This window comes from Syngnathus acus, chromosome 12 (genome assembly GCF_901709675.1).
Source record: "Syngnathus acus chromosome 12, fSynAcu1.2, whole genome shotgun sequence".
Classification (NCBI taxonomy): domain Eukaryota; kingdom Metazoa; phylum Chordata; class Actinopteri; order Syngnathiformes; family Syngnathidae; genus Syngnathus; species Syngnathus acus.
The window spans coordinates 2,269,901-2,284,960 of NC_051097.1; the positions used below are offsets into that span (position 1 = coordinate 2,269,901).

The window sequence follows — 15,060 nt, forward strand, 5'->3', positions numbered from 1 at the left end:
GAGACCTTATACTTAATTGTGATAATCATTCATCCATTTTTATTAGTCAGGTATTTTCAAAGCAACTTAATATTGTTGCATTTATTAATTTGCATTAAAATGATTATAATTAAACATTGACACTATGGCAATGTCAAACGTGTTCATTTAAGAAAAAGCCACACACGTTTTGTGAAGAAATCTCTCATAACGAGAATGATTTGAGTGAATTGATTTGAATGAATGATTGAGAAGAATTTTCAGTTCTGAAGGCTCCTTTTGTCCCGAGCAAAGTCACAGGTGGTAAGGGGGGGGGGGGGCAAATTTGAACAGATCGCCTCATTCCTAGCCCAAATTACAGGGGGGAACAAATCCTCACAGCGACCCCGTGAGAAATGACGAATAATAAACCTCTTGTCCACGGAGGTCCACTAAAATATTGGAAAGTACATCCGGAGTTTTGGAATATTTTCGAAGTTTCCGCGACGGCGCAGTCACAATAATGTGTATGGCGCGCTGCGGTTGCGCAGTCAGACTGAAATGCCGAAAAATAAGTCTCTCCAGCCTGGATGTCAGTTATTATTTTCTGTCAGCGAGTGGCCGATGGTGTAGGGGTACACTTGCTTGTCTTGTGTGCTCACACCGTGCGCGTGTGTGTGCGCGTGTGCTTGCGTGTATGCGCGCTTGCGTGCGTGTGTCAAAAACAAACGTTTTTGACAGCTTTTTATGTGGTAGCCTGAATTTGCCACTGCTACCTGCATTTTGCTGTTTCGAGGTAAAGGTCATTAAAACGGGAAAACCCCTACATGGAAGCGAAATGTGTTGTTTTGGGTTATTTTACAAATAAAGACTGCTGCTTTGAGTTCACAGGGAGCCAGCCTCTTTATTCACTGTACATAGTCTGCTCTCTAGTGGTAAAAGACGTGAACTACAATGCTATGATGATATACGATATGATTACAAAATCATGCATTTTATAGATACAATCGCCCCTGAAAACCAAGACTTGGCGTTTCATGGAAACATGGCTATCATGAAAAGTTATTGACAGCTTTTTATGTGGTAGCACAAATTTGCCATTGCGACCTGCATTTTGCTGTATCAAAGTAAATGTCATGAAAAGTGGAAAAACCCTACATGGAAGCGCAATGTGTTTTTTTTTTTTTTTTTTTACGGATAAAGTCTGCTGCTTTGAGTTCACAGGGAGCCAGCCAGTTTATTCACTGTACATAGTCTGCTCTCTAGCGGTAAAAGACGTGAACTACAATGCTATGGATGACGCCACACAATATAGGTTTGAAACTCGGGTTATAGTTTCAATGTCGGAGTTGAAACTCGGCTTGCAGTTTCCGAATGCCATACGTAATGGGTGTTGTCAAAATTTGCTTTAACAATTGAAGTGGGGAAAAAAAAAAAAAAAAAAAGCTTACAGCACCTGGTATTCCCAGGCGGTCTCCCATCCAAGTACTAACCAGGCCCGACCCTGCTTAGCTTCCGAGATCGGACGAGATCGGGCGTTCTCAGGGTAGTATGGCCGTAAGCCATGGTTGATTACAAAATCATGCATTTTATAGATACAATCGCCCCTGAAAACCAAGACGGCGTTTCATGGAAACATGGCTATCATGAAAAGTTATTGACAGCTTTTTATGTGGTAGCACAAATTTGCCATTGCGACCTGCATTTTGCTGTATCAAAGTAAATGTCATGAAAAGTGGAAAAACCCTACATGGAAGCGCAATGTGTTTTTTTTTTTTTTTTTACGGATAAAGTCTGCTGCTTTGAGTTCACAGGGAGCCAGCCAGTTTATTCACTGTACATAGTCTGCTCTCTAGCGGTAAAAGACGTGAACTACAATGCTATGGATGACGCCACACAATATAGGTTTGAAACTCGGGCTATAGTTTCAATGTCGGAGTTGAAACTCGGCTTGCAGTTTCCAAATGCCATACGTAATGGGTGTTGTCAAAATTTGCTTTAACAATTGAAGTGGGGAAAAAAAAAAAAAAAAAAAGCTTACAGCACCTGGTATTCCCAGGCGGTCTCCCATCCAAGTACTAACCAGGCCCGACCCTGCTTAGCTTCCGAGATCGGACGAGATCGGGCGTTCTCAGGGTAGTATGGCCGTAAGCCATGGTTGATTACAAATTCATGCATTTTATAGATACAATCGCCCCTGAAAACCAAGACGGCGTTTCATGGAAACATGGCTATCATGAAAAGTTATTGACAGCTTTTTATGTGGTCGCACAAATTTGCCATTGCGACCTGCATTTTGCTGTATCAAAGTAAATGTCATGAAAAGTGGGAAAACCCTACATGGAAGCGCAATGTGGTTTTTTTTTTTTTTTACGGATAAAGTCTGCTGCTTTGAGTTCACAGGGAGCCAGCCAGTTTATTCACTGTACATAGTCTGCTCTCTAGCGGTAAAAGACGTGAACTACAATGCTATGGATGACGCCACACAATATAGGTTTGAAACTCGGGTTATAGTTTCAATGTCGGAGTTGAAACTCGGCTTGCAGTTTCCGAATGCCATACGTAATGGGTGTTGTCAAAATTTGCTTTAACAATTGAAGTGGGGAAAAAAAAAAAAAAAAAGCTTACAGCACCTGGTATTCCCAGGCGGTCTCCCATCCAAGTACTAACCAGGCCCGACCCTGCTTAGCTTCCGAGATCGGACGAGATCGGGCGTTCTCAGGGTAGTATGGCCGTAAGCCATGGTTGAACACAAAATCATGCTTTTTATAGATACAATCGCCCCTGAAAACCAAGACGGCGTTTCATGGAAACATGGCTATCATGAAAAGTTATTGACAGCTTTTTATGTGGTCGCACAAATTTGCCATTGCGACCTGCATTTTGCTGTATCAAAGTAAATGTCATGAGAAGTGGGAAAACCCTACATGCAAGCGCAATGTGTTTTTTTTTTTTTTTTTACGGATAAAGTCTGCTGCTTTGAGTTCACAGGGAGCCAGCCAGTTTATTCACTGTACATAGTCTGCTCTCTAGCGGTAAAAGACGTGAACTACAATGCTATGGATGACGCCACACAATATAGGTTTGAAACTCGGGTTATAGTTTCAATGTCGGAGTTGAAACTCGGCTTGCAGTTTCCGAATGCCATACGTAATGGGTGTTGTCAAAATTTGCTTTAACAATTGAAGTGGGGAAAAAAAAAAAAAAAAAAAAGCTTACAGCACCTGGTATTCCCAGGCGGTCTCCCATCCAAGTACTAACCAGGCCCGACCGTGCTTAGCTTCCGAGATCGGACGAGATCGGGCGTTCTCAGGGTAGTATGGCCGTAAGCCATGGTTGAACACAAAATCATGCTTTTTATAGATACAATCGCCCCTGAAAACCAAGACGTGGCGTTTCATGGAAACATGGCTATCATGAAAAGTTATTGACAGCTTTTTATGTGGTAGCACAAATTTGCCATTGCGACCTGCATTTTGCTGTATCAAAGTAAATGTCATGAAAAGTGGAAAAACCCTACATGGAAGCGCAATGGTTTTTTTTTGTTTTTTTTACGGATAAAGTCTGCTGCTTTGAGTTCACAGGGAGCCAGCCAGTTTATTCACTGTACATAGTCTGCTCTCTAGCGGTAAAAGACGTGAACTACAATGCTATGGATGACGCCACACAATATAGATTTGAAACTCGGGTTATAGTTTCAATGTCGGAGTTAAAACTCGGCTTGCAGTTTCCGAATGCCATACGTAATGGGTGTTGTCAAAATTTGCTTTAACAATTGAAGTGGAAATAAAAAAATTAAAAAAAAATTAAAAAAAAGCTTACAGCACCTGGTATTCCCAGGCGGTCTCCCATCCAAGTACTAACCAGGCCCGACCCTGCTTAGCTTCCGAGATCGGACGAGATCGGGCGTTCTCAGGGTAGTATGGCCGTAAGCCATGGTTGATTACAAAATCATGCATTTTATAGATACAATCGCCCCTGAAAACCAAGACGGCGTTTCATGGAAACATGGCTATCATGAAAAGTTATTGACAGCTTTTTATGTGGTAGCACAAATTTGCCATTGCGACCTGCATTTTGCTGTATCAAAGTAAATGTCATGAAAAGTGGAAAAACCCTACATGGAAGCGCAATGTGTTTTTTTTTTTTTTTTTACGGATAAAGTCTGCTGCTTTGAGTTCACAGGGAGCCAGCCAGTTTATTCACTGTACATAGTCTGCTCTCTAGCGGTAAAAGACGTGAACTACAATGCTATGGATGACGCCACACAATATAGGTTTGAAACTCGGGTTATAGTTTCAATGTCGGAGTTGAAACTCGGCTTGCAGTTTCCGAATGCCATACGTAATGGGTGTTGTCAAAATTTGCTTTAACAATTGAAGTGGGGAAAAAAAAAAAAAAAAAAGCTTACAGCACCTGGTATTCCCAGGCGGTCTCCCATCCAAGTACTAACCAGGCCCGACCCTGCTTAGCTTCCGAGATCGGACGAGATCGGGCGTTCTCAGGGTAGTATGGCCGTAAGCCATGGTTGAACACAAAATCATGCTTTTTATAGATACAATCGCCCCTGAAAACCAAGACGTGGCGTTTCATGGAAACATGGCTATCATGAAAAGTTATTGACAGCTTTTTATGTGGTAGCACAAATTTGCCATTGCGACCTGCATTTTGCTGTATCAAAGTAAATGTCATGAAAAGTGGAAAAACCCTACATGGAAGCGCAATGGTTTTTTTTTGTTTTTTTTACGGATAAAGTCTGCTGCTTTGAGTTCACAGGGAGCCAGCCAGTTTATTCACTGTACATAGTCTGCTCTCTAGCGGTAAAAGACGTGAACTACAATGCTATGGATGACGCCACACAATATAGATTTGAAACTCGGGTTATAGTTTCAATGTCGGAGTTAAAACTCGGCTTGCAGTTTCCGAATGCCATACGTAATGGGTGTTGTCAAAATTTGCTTTAACAATTGAAGTGGAAATAAAAAAATTTAAAAAAATTTAAAAAAAAGCTTACAGCACCTGGTATTCCCAGGCGGTCTCCCATCCAAGTACTAACCAGGCCCGACCCTGCTTAGCTTCCGAGATCGGACGAGATCGGGTGTTCTCAGGGTAGTATGGCCGTAAGCCATGGTTGATTACAAAATCATGCTTTTTATAGATACAATCGCCCCTGAAAACCAAGACTTGGCGTTTCATGGAAACATGGCTATCATGAAAAGTTATTGACAGCTTTTTATGTGGTAGCACAAATTTGCCATTGCGACCTGCATTTTGCTGTATCAAAGTAAATGTCACGAAAAGTGGAAAAACCCTACATGGAAGCGCAATGTGGTTTTTTTTTTTTTTTTTTACAGATAAAGTCTGCTGCTTTGAGTTCACAGGGAGCCAGCCAGTTTATTCACTGTACATAGTCTGCTCTCTAGCGGTAAAAGACGTGAACTACAATGCTATGGATGACGCCACACAATATAGATTTGAAACTCGGGTTATAGTTTCAATGTCGGAGTTAAAACTCGGCTTGCAGTTTCCGAATGCCATACGTAATGGGTGTTGTCAAAATTTGCTTTAACAATTGAAGTGGGGAAAAAAAAAAAAAAAAAAAGCTTACAGCACCTGGTATTCCCAGGCGGTCTCCCATCCAAGTACTAACCAGGCCCGACCCTGCTTAGCTTCCGAGATCGGACGAGATCGGGCGTTCTCAGGGTAGTATGGCCGTAAGCCATGGTTGAGCACAAAATCATGCTTTTTATAGATACAATCGCCCCTGAAAACCAAGACTTGGCGTTTCATGGAAACATGGCTATCATGAAAAGTTATTGACAGCTTTTTATGTGGTAGCACAAATTTGCCATTGCGACCTGCATTTTGCTGTATCAAAGTAAATGTCATGAAAAGTGGAAAAACCCTACATGGAAGCGCAATGTGTTTTTTTTGTTTTTTTTACGGATAAAGTCTGCTGCTTTGAGTTCACAGGGAGCCAGCCAGTTTATTCACTGTACATAGTCTGCTCTCTAGCGGTAAAAGACGTGAACTACAATGCTATGGATGACGCCACACAATATAGATTTGAAACTCGGGTTATAGTTTCAATGTCGGAGTTAAAACTCGGCTTGCAGTTTCCGAATGCCATACGTAATGGGTGTTGTCAAAATTTGCTTTAACAATTGAAGTGGAAAAAAAAAAAAAAAAGCTTACATCACCTGGTATTCCCAGGCGGTCTCCCATCCAAGTACTAACCAGGCCCGACCCTGCTTAGCTTCCGAGAGCGGACGAGATCGGGCGTTGTCAGGGTAGTATGGCCGTAAGCCATGGTTGAACACAAAATCATGCTTTTTATAGATACAATCGCCCCTGAAAAGCGCAATGTGTTGTTTTGGTTTCTTTTACAAATAAAGACTGCTGCTGTTGGGTTCACAACATTTATCTGAACAGAATCTCACAGAGGCGGGATATGTCTTCGATGGCAAGCGACTTCTGCAGAAGGGCGACCCAGACACAGCAAATGTGGCTGAGATCCGCGCCTTCCCTCAGTTTGGTCGTGCCTTTTATTGAGGAACAAACAATGGGGCAAGTGTACATAAATGCATAGCTTCTTTAGACAGGAAGGACATTCCACAATTACATCTCATGACTTCTACTTAAATAAGACGTTTGTCTGCTTCAGCCATCCCATGATAACCTCATGATCTGTTCATGGATAGCTAACTATGGGGCTTATTGTATAGTGCGACTCATGACTCCAGACATGTTCCTTAGCCAGCCAGATGCTCCCAAGTCATTATCACGAGGCCAAACTGTCACATACTGCGGAAAATCCTGCACACATAAGTAGATACATAGAATCCAATGATAAAAAGTATATTTTTCCCAACATTCCCCCCTGTTTAACATTGGAATTCATGGGAAAACAAAACATCAACTAATAACTACATATGTGTATAAATGAGTATACGCCTACACAATATAGTATAGTAACATCAAAAAGTATGAAAGTTTACATTCCAGAGTTTATCAGAACTACAGCTTTCCATTCGGCTTTGGCCATGTTCGTCATAATGGAATGTATTTTGTTCTGGACCATCAAAAAGGAAAAAAAACAAATAGGTAGGCGATTTACGCAAGGTGGTCCCGCTCATCTTGTTCACGCTGGACCAACATGATATTCTGGACAGCAAACGCTGATGTCAACATTTTAGTCATCATGTGACGAATACAAGGTATGATGCATGATGTAAAAATACAGAGAAATAACAGTATGGCAACTAAAAGAACCGCGACTTTCAAGAGAAGTTGCCTCCAATTGCCATAAAACAGCCACCAAAAGGGATGGACATCCTTGGCCGGAGTTGTCCTGGGACATAGCCCTACGGAGGTTCCGAAGTCCTTGTAGGGCATACTCGATGTTGGTGTCATTTTCTCCTGGGATGTAGGTACAACAGGAGGTACCAACTATTTCACACGCACCTCCTTTTTCGGCAGTCAGGAGGTCCAAAACCATTCGGGACTGCAGTGTCATTAGTCTCAGGGCTTGCAACTCCGTCTGGTAACCTGTAAGGGCCTCTAGAGTAAAATTGGCAAAGGTCTTCAACCTGTAGTCCATAGTTTCTATTCGAAGAACAGTCTTAGCCACACCCGCCTGTGGGAAGAGTGTGAGTGCCACCTTTTGTTCCTGTGCTCCAAAGTTTGTATTCATCTGGTACGTCTGAGCCCCAGACACTGTCGTAGGGACGGAAGGTGGGAGCAACAGCTGCACGTGTCTTTCGCTGATGATGTTCCTGAAAATGTGTCAGACTGAGGAACACAGTGTGATCTGACACATATACGGGGGCACATGTGCCATCCCATTGTCCTGGAAGGACTGCGTAGCCTCGGCGACCGCAAAGCCACCATCCCCCTTCGATGATAGAGTGGGGATTTTCGCCTCCTGCTAGGATTTGTCGGATTGCTACTGTGGTATTCATCGAGGTCTCGCTGGAAGGTTCTAGAAGTGCGGTGGTGATGCAGCGTTTTGTATCTCCCACTTTTACTCCATCAACACGTCTTCGTCGGAAGCACAGGGGATGTGAGATGGTTTCACTCGCTTCGAGAGTCACTGGTGCGGGTGTGACGACAGAACTTCTTGACACTATTGTGAATGGCCTTGAGATGTTGTAACAGGGATGGGCGGCTAGTTGTGCCTCATTAATTCCCGACCGTCTGAGTCCTTTGAGGGGATTAAACCCAAAAGCCCTTAGTATTGCGAAACACCATCCATCTTTCTCTGGCATGGGTCGGGCATGTAGGACGGGCTGTTGACTTGATCGTGGCATTATGGAACATACATAACATTCAGTTTGATTGTATGTTTTGGCCAACATTGACACATACTGGTACCACATGTTGTCTGCATGTGGTATATCTGGGTTTATCTTTATATACTTTGTCAACAGTTCGGTCGTCGTTCTCTTGATTCGAGCGGAAGTTCCACTTTCCCCTTGGGGACCCTGGACACTCCATGTCATTGGCAAGCATGCTACAGCCACAGCACAGACAAGCACTCCTCTGAGTGCCATTTTCCGTTCAGTTCCACAGAGCCACCTGAACCCCTAGGGAGCTAAATGGTCAGGGTTCTTAGTTCTTCACCGGTTTGAGACTGATGCCAAACTATAATTGGCACCCCCTTTGCAGCCGGATACTTCGCCCTGACCGGGGCCTAGGAGCCAAGCACTCTCTGCAGCTTACAGTGGCTGAGATGTATCCAGCTGGGTCTTTCTGCACAGCTGTGGGTGTGGCGAGTAGGACTTGGAATGGTCCCTCCCACCGGGGTGAAGACCACGTCTTTCGTTTGATTACTTTGATGAAGACCCAGTCACCTGGTTTTGCTGAGCCATCCTGTGGAGATAAAGGAGTGGAGGGCAGTAAACTTGCATTTGACACATTTTTCGTTTGCATGGTTTTGATCATGTAGTCAGCTAGAGTTAGCTCTTCTGTGTCTTTGTCTTGATCATGTGAGATCAGAGGGAGCCTGTATGCTCTGCCATGAATGATCTCATAAGGGGTTAAACCAGGGGTGGGCAAACTACGGCCCGCGGGCCACATCCGGCCCACGGGACCGTTTAATCCGGCCCGCCAACCCTGAATTAATTGTATTATTAAACTTTTTTTTTGTCATTTTGCCTGCAATGACTGCGTTTCCCCAGTAAATGGGGAACCGCTCGCCTGCGCATTTACTACCGGAAGCCGTGTCAGAAAGCTCGGTGCACACTCACAAGTGCGTGTACGTACGTACTCAGTAGTACGGACATGGCGCACTCGCGCTCTATTTGTATCAGTCCCGAATTTAGAGCGTGGGCTGTGACGACAGCATTCTTGTAATTCGCTCGCTGAGCTTTCAGATACAGTTTGACGCTAAAGCCACCCACAAACCTTCCCCTGGAATCCTTCCATTAAAATGAGTGGCCCGAAGAAAAGAAGTGAGTGCCGAATGTTAAAAGAGTGGCCAATTTGGCTCGACGTACGCGACGTGACGTTCAGCCACATCAACCCGTCACAGATCGAGGTAAACGGATCTCTCCTAAGAATTGCCACAACAAATTTTACTCCAGACTATGATGCACTAGCAAAAAAGGGAGACCAACAACACTGTTCCCACTGAAAATGAAGGGGAGGCTCTCAAGTTTGTTGTAAAAAAATGCATTTTGAATATGATTTGTACACATAGCAGGGATTGAAACTAGCGACCATTCTCATTTTCAAACAATGCAGTATGCTCAAGGACATTGATGCACCCACCACCTGTTTGCGACTAATCTTAACCTGTAAAGTTCTTAAGGCTTACTTTAAGGAAGTGTTTCCCGTTTCCTCACCTCTGTTACCAGGTGTTTGTGAGTTAAAACTCTGCTCTGATGTTCAGATACCCCTCACCGTGTTGCCGTTTTGATTACTTTATTTGGATGTATGCTTTCACCGATTCTTCAAGATGATATATTTGGTCAGAATGTTTGCTGTTTGATGTGATCTCATAAGATAAACATTTTTCATTAATCTGACCTGCAGGCACTGAAGTGATGGAGACTGTTATTCATAATAATAGTGTCGTATTTTATGAGAATCACTGATAGCAGTTTTTTAGTGATTTTTTTTTTTTAATGCTGTTAATAAATGCATTTGTTTTTAAAAAAACTTGTTTGGAATGTCCATGCTTTACTACCTACTAAAGGCCAAAATCTTTTATGCAATGACCTTTACAGGTCGCTTATATTACTTCACACAAACACTACGTCCATCTGCTCCTGGTTCAGCCCTCCGGTCCAAATTTAGAACCCAGTTCGGCCCGCGAGTCAAAAAGTTTGCCCACCCCTGGGTTAAACCCTTGCCACAGGGCATAATCCTCATATAGAGTTTTACCAAATCTAGACATTCGGGCCATGGTCTTCCCGTTTCTGCCATGCATTTGGTTAATGACCGAATTGACAAAATGTGGTCCGTTGTCACTGTAAATGGTCTCTGGGATGCCATAACTGGGAATGATGGTCTTGCAGATAGCCTTTGCTATTTATAGCATCTGCATTCTTTGCTGGGATTATTTCTGTCCACCTTGAAAAGGCATCGATTAGGACTAATCAGTATTTGTACAGTCCACACCTGTTTAGTTCTATGAAGTCCATATGCGACATTTGGAACGGATATGTTGGTTCTGGGAATTTTCCTCTTTTTGGTCTTACATTCCCTTGTGGATTATTTTTTATACAGACTTCACACGCTCTACAAAAAGTTTTGAGTACAAATTGAAACCATACGTTGTAAAGTGTTGTGATATTAGCTCCTGCATCCCCCCTGTCGACACATGAGTACTTCCTTGTGTCGAAATTGCAGCTGCTCTAAAAAGGGATTTAGGGAGAACAAGCTTATTATTTACAACGTATATGTCTTTGTCTGTCAGATGTGCACCTTTAGCAATCCACATTTTCTGTTCTTGTTTAGGGGCTAAATGTTGCATATCATGCAAGATCTGTATATTTATTAGTTCTTCCTTTTCTGACGGCAATCTCAGAAATAGGTCTGAGGTTCCGTATTTGCCTATAGCAGCTTCCTTTGCTGTTTTATCTGCTAAGGCATTGCCTATTGATACAAAATCTTTCTTCCGTGTGTGTGCCTCACATTTGCAAATTGCAAGCTTTGTGGGCAACATTACTGCCTGGAGGAGCTGGATTAGAAGTTGTGCATGTGTTATTTGCTTTCCTGTCGAAGTTATCATTCCACGCCTTTCCCATTGTTTTGCAAAGTAAAAAACTGTTGAAAATGCATACTGGCTGTCTGTGTATACAATTAGGTCTTGTCCATCTGCTAGAGTACACGCTCTGGTCAGTGCAATGATTTGTGACAATAACAGCTGTATAAGACAAATGTCTGGCTGGAGACAGCATGTTCATTTTACTTTGAAGTAACAACACATCAACAGCATGTGGTACAAACAGGTCTGTGGGATGGAACAAGTTAACATCTGCTGACGATTCTACTGCCATTGCAGCAGCACATATAACTTGAACACATTTTCCACTTTGTTTTCAACAGGTGTTAACCCTTCTGAAGTGGGGGTGATTTTCATATAGAGTTTCTTTTAGGTTCCTGTGTGGATCATGTTTCACACAAACAGGACATGCTTTTTTAAAAAAAAAAAAAATTTCACTAAAGAATCTAAACCGAAGGTAACTAATAACTCATCCCCCCCTGTTGTCACATAAGTGACACACTTGGGGTTGCCTTAAGAAGTCATTATGGCAAAACAGTTTTGTTACTGACGTGGTCAATAACACCTTATCCATTATCGCACCCTTTGTTGTTTGAACCAATGCCATTCTCAATTTTGTCAATGCTTCTACTTTTGGTGTCCACGCGAATGTAACTTCGACTGCTAACGGCTGTCCATGAGCCACTCCTGTCAGTGGCTTAGCAATTTCAGCATAACGTGGAGCCCAAGCTCCGCAGCAATCACAGAAAAAAAACATAAGTTGTTCTTTGTGACAGGTCGTGGTGTGTCTAATATAGCCTGTTTCCTGCCTCATTGCACTGCTCTCCCTTTCGCTGAGAGTAAACCAAGATAGTGTACTTCTGGTTTTAGCCATCGTAACTCCTGTTACTTGACTTCATTTCCTTTCAGACCTAAATGCTGCATGAGGAGAAAGGAATCACATCCCCACGCTTCCTTTGTTTCAAAAGCAATTATCATCAATGTAGACCAGGCATGTCAAACATACGGCCCGCGGGCCGGACCCGGCCCGTTGGATGATTTAATCCGGCCCGTCATAAATTTCTGAGTATGTCAAAAAAAGAAGCGAGTCACTAGCTCATTTCTATCAAAAGTTATGATTCTTTAAAATAAATACAACTCAAATGCTCCCTCCGGCCGCTAGAGGGCAGTAAATGTGTAAAAGAGCTCACGTCCAGCATGCGGCACTGACACGAGTTAGTACCAGGAAAGAAACATTCGCAACGTGGTGTCCAACTAGAAATAACTACTACTAAACAAGTTATCGGTCAACACAACCTTCCCAAAATGGCACTGTCAAAAAAAAGAAAAGTGGACACGGAGTGCAGGGTTTTCCAGGAAAAATGGACTGAGAATTATTTATTCACAGAAGTGAAGACAAAACCAGTGTGCTTGGTTTGTAATCAGCAAGTTGCAGTGTTCAAAGAATTTAATATTCGGCGCCACTACGAGACTCATCATAAAGACAAGTATGACCACTTGAAAGGACAAATAAGAAAAGACGAGATAAACAAATTGGTCGCTGGTCTGAAGAAACAGCAGTCTGCTTTTACGCGCAGCCGCGATATCGCTGATGGGGCTGTAAGAGCCAGCTACATTATTGCCAACGAGCTGGTGCAGGCATCCAAGCCATTTGCTGATGGGGAGTTTGTAAAAACATGCATGCTGAAGGCTGCAGAAGTCGTGTGCCCTGAAAAGAGACCTGCCTTTGCCAATATTAGTCTAACGAGGAACACTGTCGCAGATCGGGTGACAGAACTCTCAAGTGACTTGAGCAGCCAATTGAAAGAGAAAATCAAATCATTTATCGCATTTTCAATTGCAATAGATGAGAGCACCGATGTCACAGATATTGCTCAACTGGCCATATTCATTAGAGGTGTTGATGAAACTTTGACCATCACCGAGGAGCTGCTTGAATTGGTGCCCATTAATGACACCACAACAGCAGAGGACATTTTCAGCGCTCTCGTTGGAGCGCTGGACAAGGTGGAGGCGGACTGGTCCCGTGCTGTGAGCCTGGCGACCGACGGTGCGCCATCAATGGTGGGGAGAAAGGCAGGCGTTGCCACAAAATTCCGTGACAAAGTACAGACCGCAAATGGAGGACAGGAGTTTTGGGCATTTCACTGTATTTTGCACCAGGAGGCGTTATGTTGCAAAACACTGCAAATGGACCATGTTATGAGCGTGGTTGTGAAAACTGTCAATTTCATCAGAGCTCGCGGTCTAAATCACCGCCAGTTTGACTCATTTCTCAGTGATCATGACATTCGTGCTGGCCTACCATACCACACTGACGTGCGCTGGTTAAGCAGAGGTGCAGTACTCAAGCGCTTCTTTGAGCTACGAGGCGAAATTGGACATTTTATGGAGAAGAAGGGACGCCCAGTAAAGGAACTTCAATGCAAGGAATGGGTGCAGGATCTTGCCTTCATGGTAGATATTACGCAACACTTGAATACACTTAACACTACATTGCAGGGCCGTAACAGAGTTGTCACTCAATATTACGACAGCATAAGTGCGTTCAAGATGAAACTGTCACTGTGGGAGACGCAGCTATCCAGCGGTGACACCACGCACTTCTCATGTCTCACAGCTGTGCGTCCGAAGGCACCGGATCGTCCCGATTTGGATAAATATAAAGACAACATAACAGATTTGCTGTGAGAGTTTGAGCGGAGGTTTCAGGTTTTCAGTGAACTTGAGAACAAGTTCGGCTTTTTTCGCTCGCCATTTACAGTGAAGCCTTCTGATGTGCCAGCGGACATTCAGCTCGAGCTTATTGACTTGCAGTGCGATTCCGCTATGAAGGATAAATTTGGGTCCGTGGGATTGGATACGTTTTATCAGTATCTTGTGCCAGGTTACCCCAAATTAACAGCCATGACTGCAAAGGTTCTCTCCATGTTTGGGACTACTTATCTTTGTGAACAGGTGTTCTCCGTGATGAACAATAATAAAACAAAGCAGCGCTCAAGGTTGACAAATGAACACTTGAATGACATTGTTAAATGTGCTGCTACTCAGGATTTGACACCTGATATCGACGCACTTGTAAAGGCAAAAAGATGCCAAGTTTCAGGAGCCAGCAGCAGCAAGTAGACTGCAGGAGTGCAGTGAGAGAGAGAAAAAAAGTGTGATGACACGACATTTGTTTGCACTCATGAATACAGATCATTAAAAATAAGATTAATCTGGTTTCATATTAAAGACAATTAATATTGTGCAGTATATTCTCAGCTTCAGTAGGCCCAGCCCAGTAGTTTGAGCTGATGTAGTCTAATCTTATTGCCCATGCACTGCTAAAACTTTTATTTTGTATTTTTATTTATTATTATTTCAAAGCAGTATGACAATTAAGGCAAAACATTTTTTTTCATAGCTCCCACTTGAGTTTGTTTAGTGTGGTGAGTTGGTTCAGGTGTAAAACTGCATTCACTCAACTGTTAAAATAAACCAGTTGTTAACACATTCAATGCCAAACATGAAAATCATTTTTTTTCTCCAGTGTTTGTGAATAAATGTGTTGTGCTTAGAAAAGATCCCTTGTCATCCGTGATTATAATATGTAGGGTAGGCTACAAATGTAGGCTGAATGATAAAGCATAGTACTGAAAAACAAAGCTAAATAGTTGGAGTTGACATTCTTTTACTGATCCGGCCCACCTGAGAACAGAAAGTCTGGATCCGGCCCCAGAGCCAAACTGAGTTTGACACGCCTGATGTAGACCAAAACTTGACTTTTAGATGAAAGCGTAAAACCAGCCATTCAATTCATGATAATCAGTCAACCACTGTGAAATGAGCCCTATTTTCTTTTCTTAGCATTAAATTTGCTCAAGATCACT

The 15,060-nt window shown here is 42.9% G+C and overlaps 1 protein-coding gene and 9 non-coding genes across 10 annotated transcripts; 1 reads left to right on the forward strand and 9 right to left on the reverse strand.

Annotated features, from left to right (window-relative positions):
- Nucleotides 1–1,402: 1,402 nt before the first annotated feature.
- On the reverse strand, nt 1,403–1,521 carry LOC119131950. Its single transcript, XR_005099747.1, has one exon. It is a non-coding gene; the product is annotated as a 5S ribosomal RNA (ribosomal RNA).
- Nucleotides 1,522–1,992: 471 nt separating this feature from the next.
- LOC119131961 lies at nt 1,993–2,111 on the reverse strand. The gene has a single exon (XR_005099756.1). It is a non-coding gene; the product is annotated as a 5S ribosomal RNA (ribosomal RNA).
- Nucleotides 2,112–2,579: 468 nt separating this feature from the next.
- LOC119131969 lies at nt 2,580–2,698 on the reverse strand. The gene has a single exon (XR_005099760.1). It is a non-coding gene; the product is annotated as a 5S ribosomal RNA (ribosomal RNA).
- Nucleotides 2,699–3,170: 472 nt separating this feature from the next.
- Nucleotides 3,171–3,289, reverse strand: LOC119131951. The gene has a single exon (XR_005099748.1). It is a non-coding gene; the product is annotated as a 5S ribosomal RNA (ribosomal RNA).
- Nucleotides 3,290–3,773: 484 nt separating this feature from the next.
- On the reverse strand, nt 3,774–3,892 carry LOC119131975. The gene has a single exon (XR_005099766.1). It is a non-coding gene; the product is annotated as a 5S ribosomal RNA (ribosomal RNA).
- A 470-nt stretch (nt 3,893–4,362) lies between these two features.
- Nucleotides 4,363–4,481, reverse strand: LOC119131939. The gene has a single exon (XR_005099736.1). It is a non-coding gene; the product is annotated as a 5S ribosomal RNA (ribosomal RNA).
- Nucleotides 4,482–4,965: 484 nt separating this feature from the next.
- Nucleotides 4,966–5,084, reverse strand: LOC119131938. Its single transcript, XR_005099735.1, has one exon. It is a non-coding gene; the product is annotated as a 5S ribosomal RNA (ribosomal RNA).
- Nucleotides 5,085–5,559: 475 nt separating this feature from the next.
- Nucleotides 5,560–5,678, reverse strand: LOC119131940. The gene has a single exon (XR_005099737.1). It is a non-coding gene; the product is annotated as a 5S ribosomal RNA (ribosomal RNA).
- Nucleotides 5,679–6,146: 468 nt separating this feature from the next.
- LOC119131955 lies at nt 6,147–6,265 on the reverse strand. Its single transcript, XR_005099752.1, has one exon. It is a non-coding gene; the product is annotated as a 5S ribosomal RNA (ribosomal RNA).
- Nucleotides 6,266–12,493: 6,228 nt separating this feature from the next.
- Nucleotides 12,494–13,862, forward strand: LOC119131658 (general transcription factor II-I repeat domain-containing protein 2A-like). The gene is made up of 2 exons (XM_037266291.1): nt 12,494–13,566; nt 13,755–13,862. Exons 1-2 carry the CDS (start codon nt 12,494–12,496, stop codon nt 13,780–13,782), a joined length of 1,101 nt encoding a protein of 366 aa, XP_037122186.1. The 3' UTR covers nt 13,783–13,862.
- The last annotated feature ends 1,198 nt before the right edge of the window (nt 13,863–15,060 follow it).

Bases quoted from the DNA above. Each gene is read 5' to 3' on its own strand.
- LOC119131658 (XM_037266291.1), top strand. From the start codon at position 12,494: ATGGCACTGTCAAAAAAAAGAAAAGTGGACACGGAGTGCAGGGTTTTC. The intron at 13,567-13,754 runs TGGACATTTTAT...TGAAACTGTCAC, and splicing joins TTTGAGCTACGAGGCGAAAT to TGTGGGAGACGCAGCTATCC.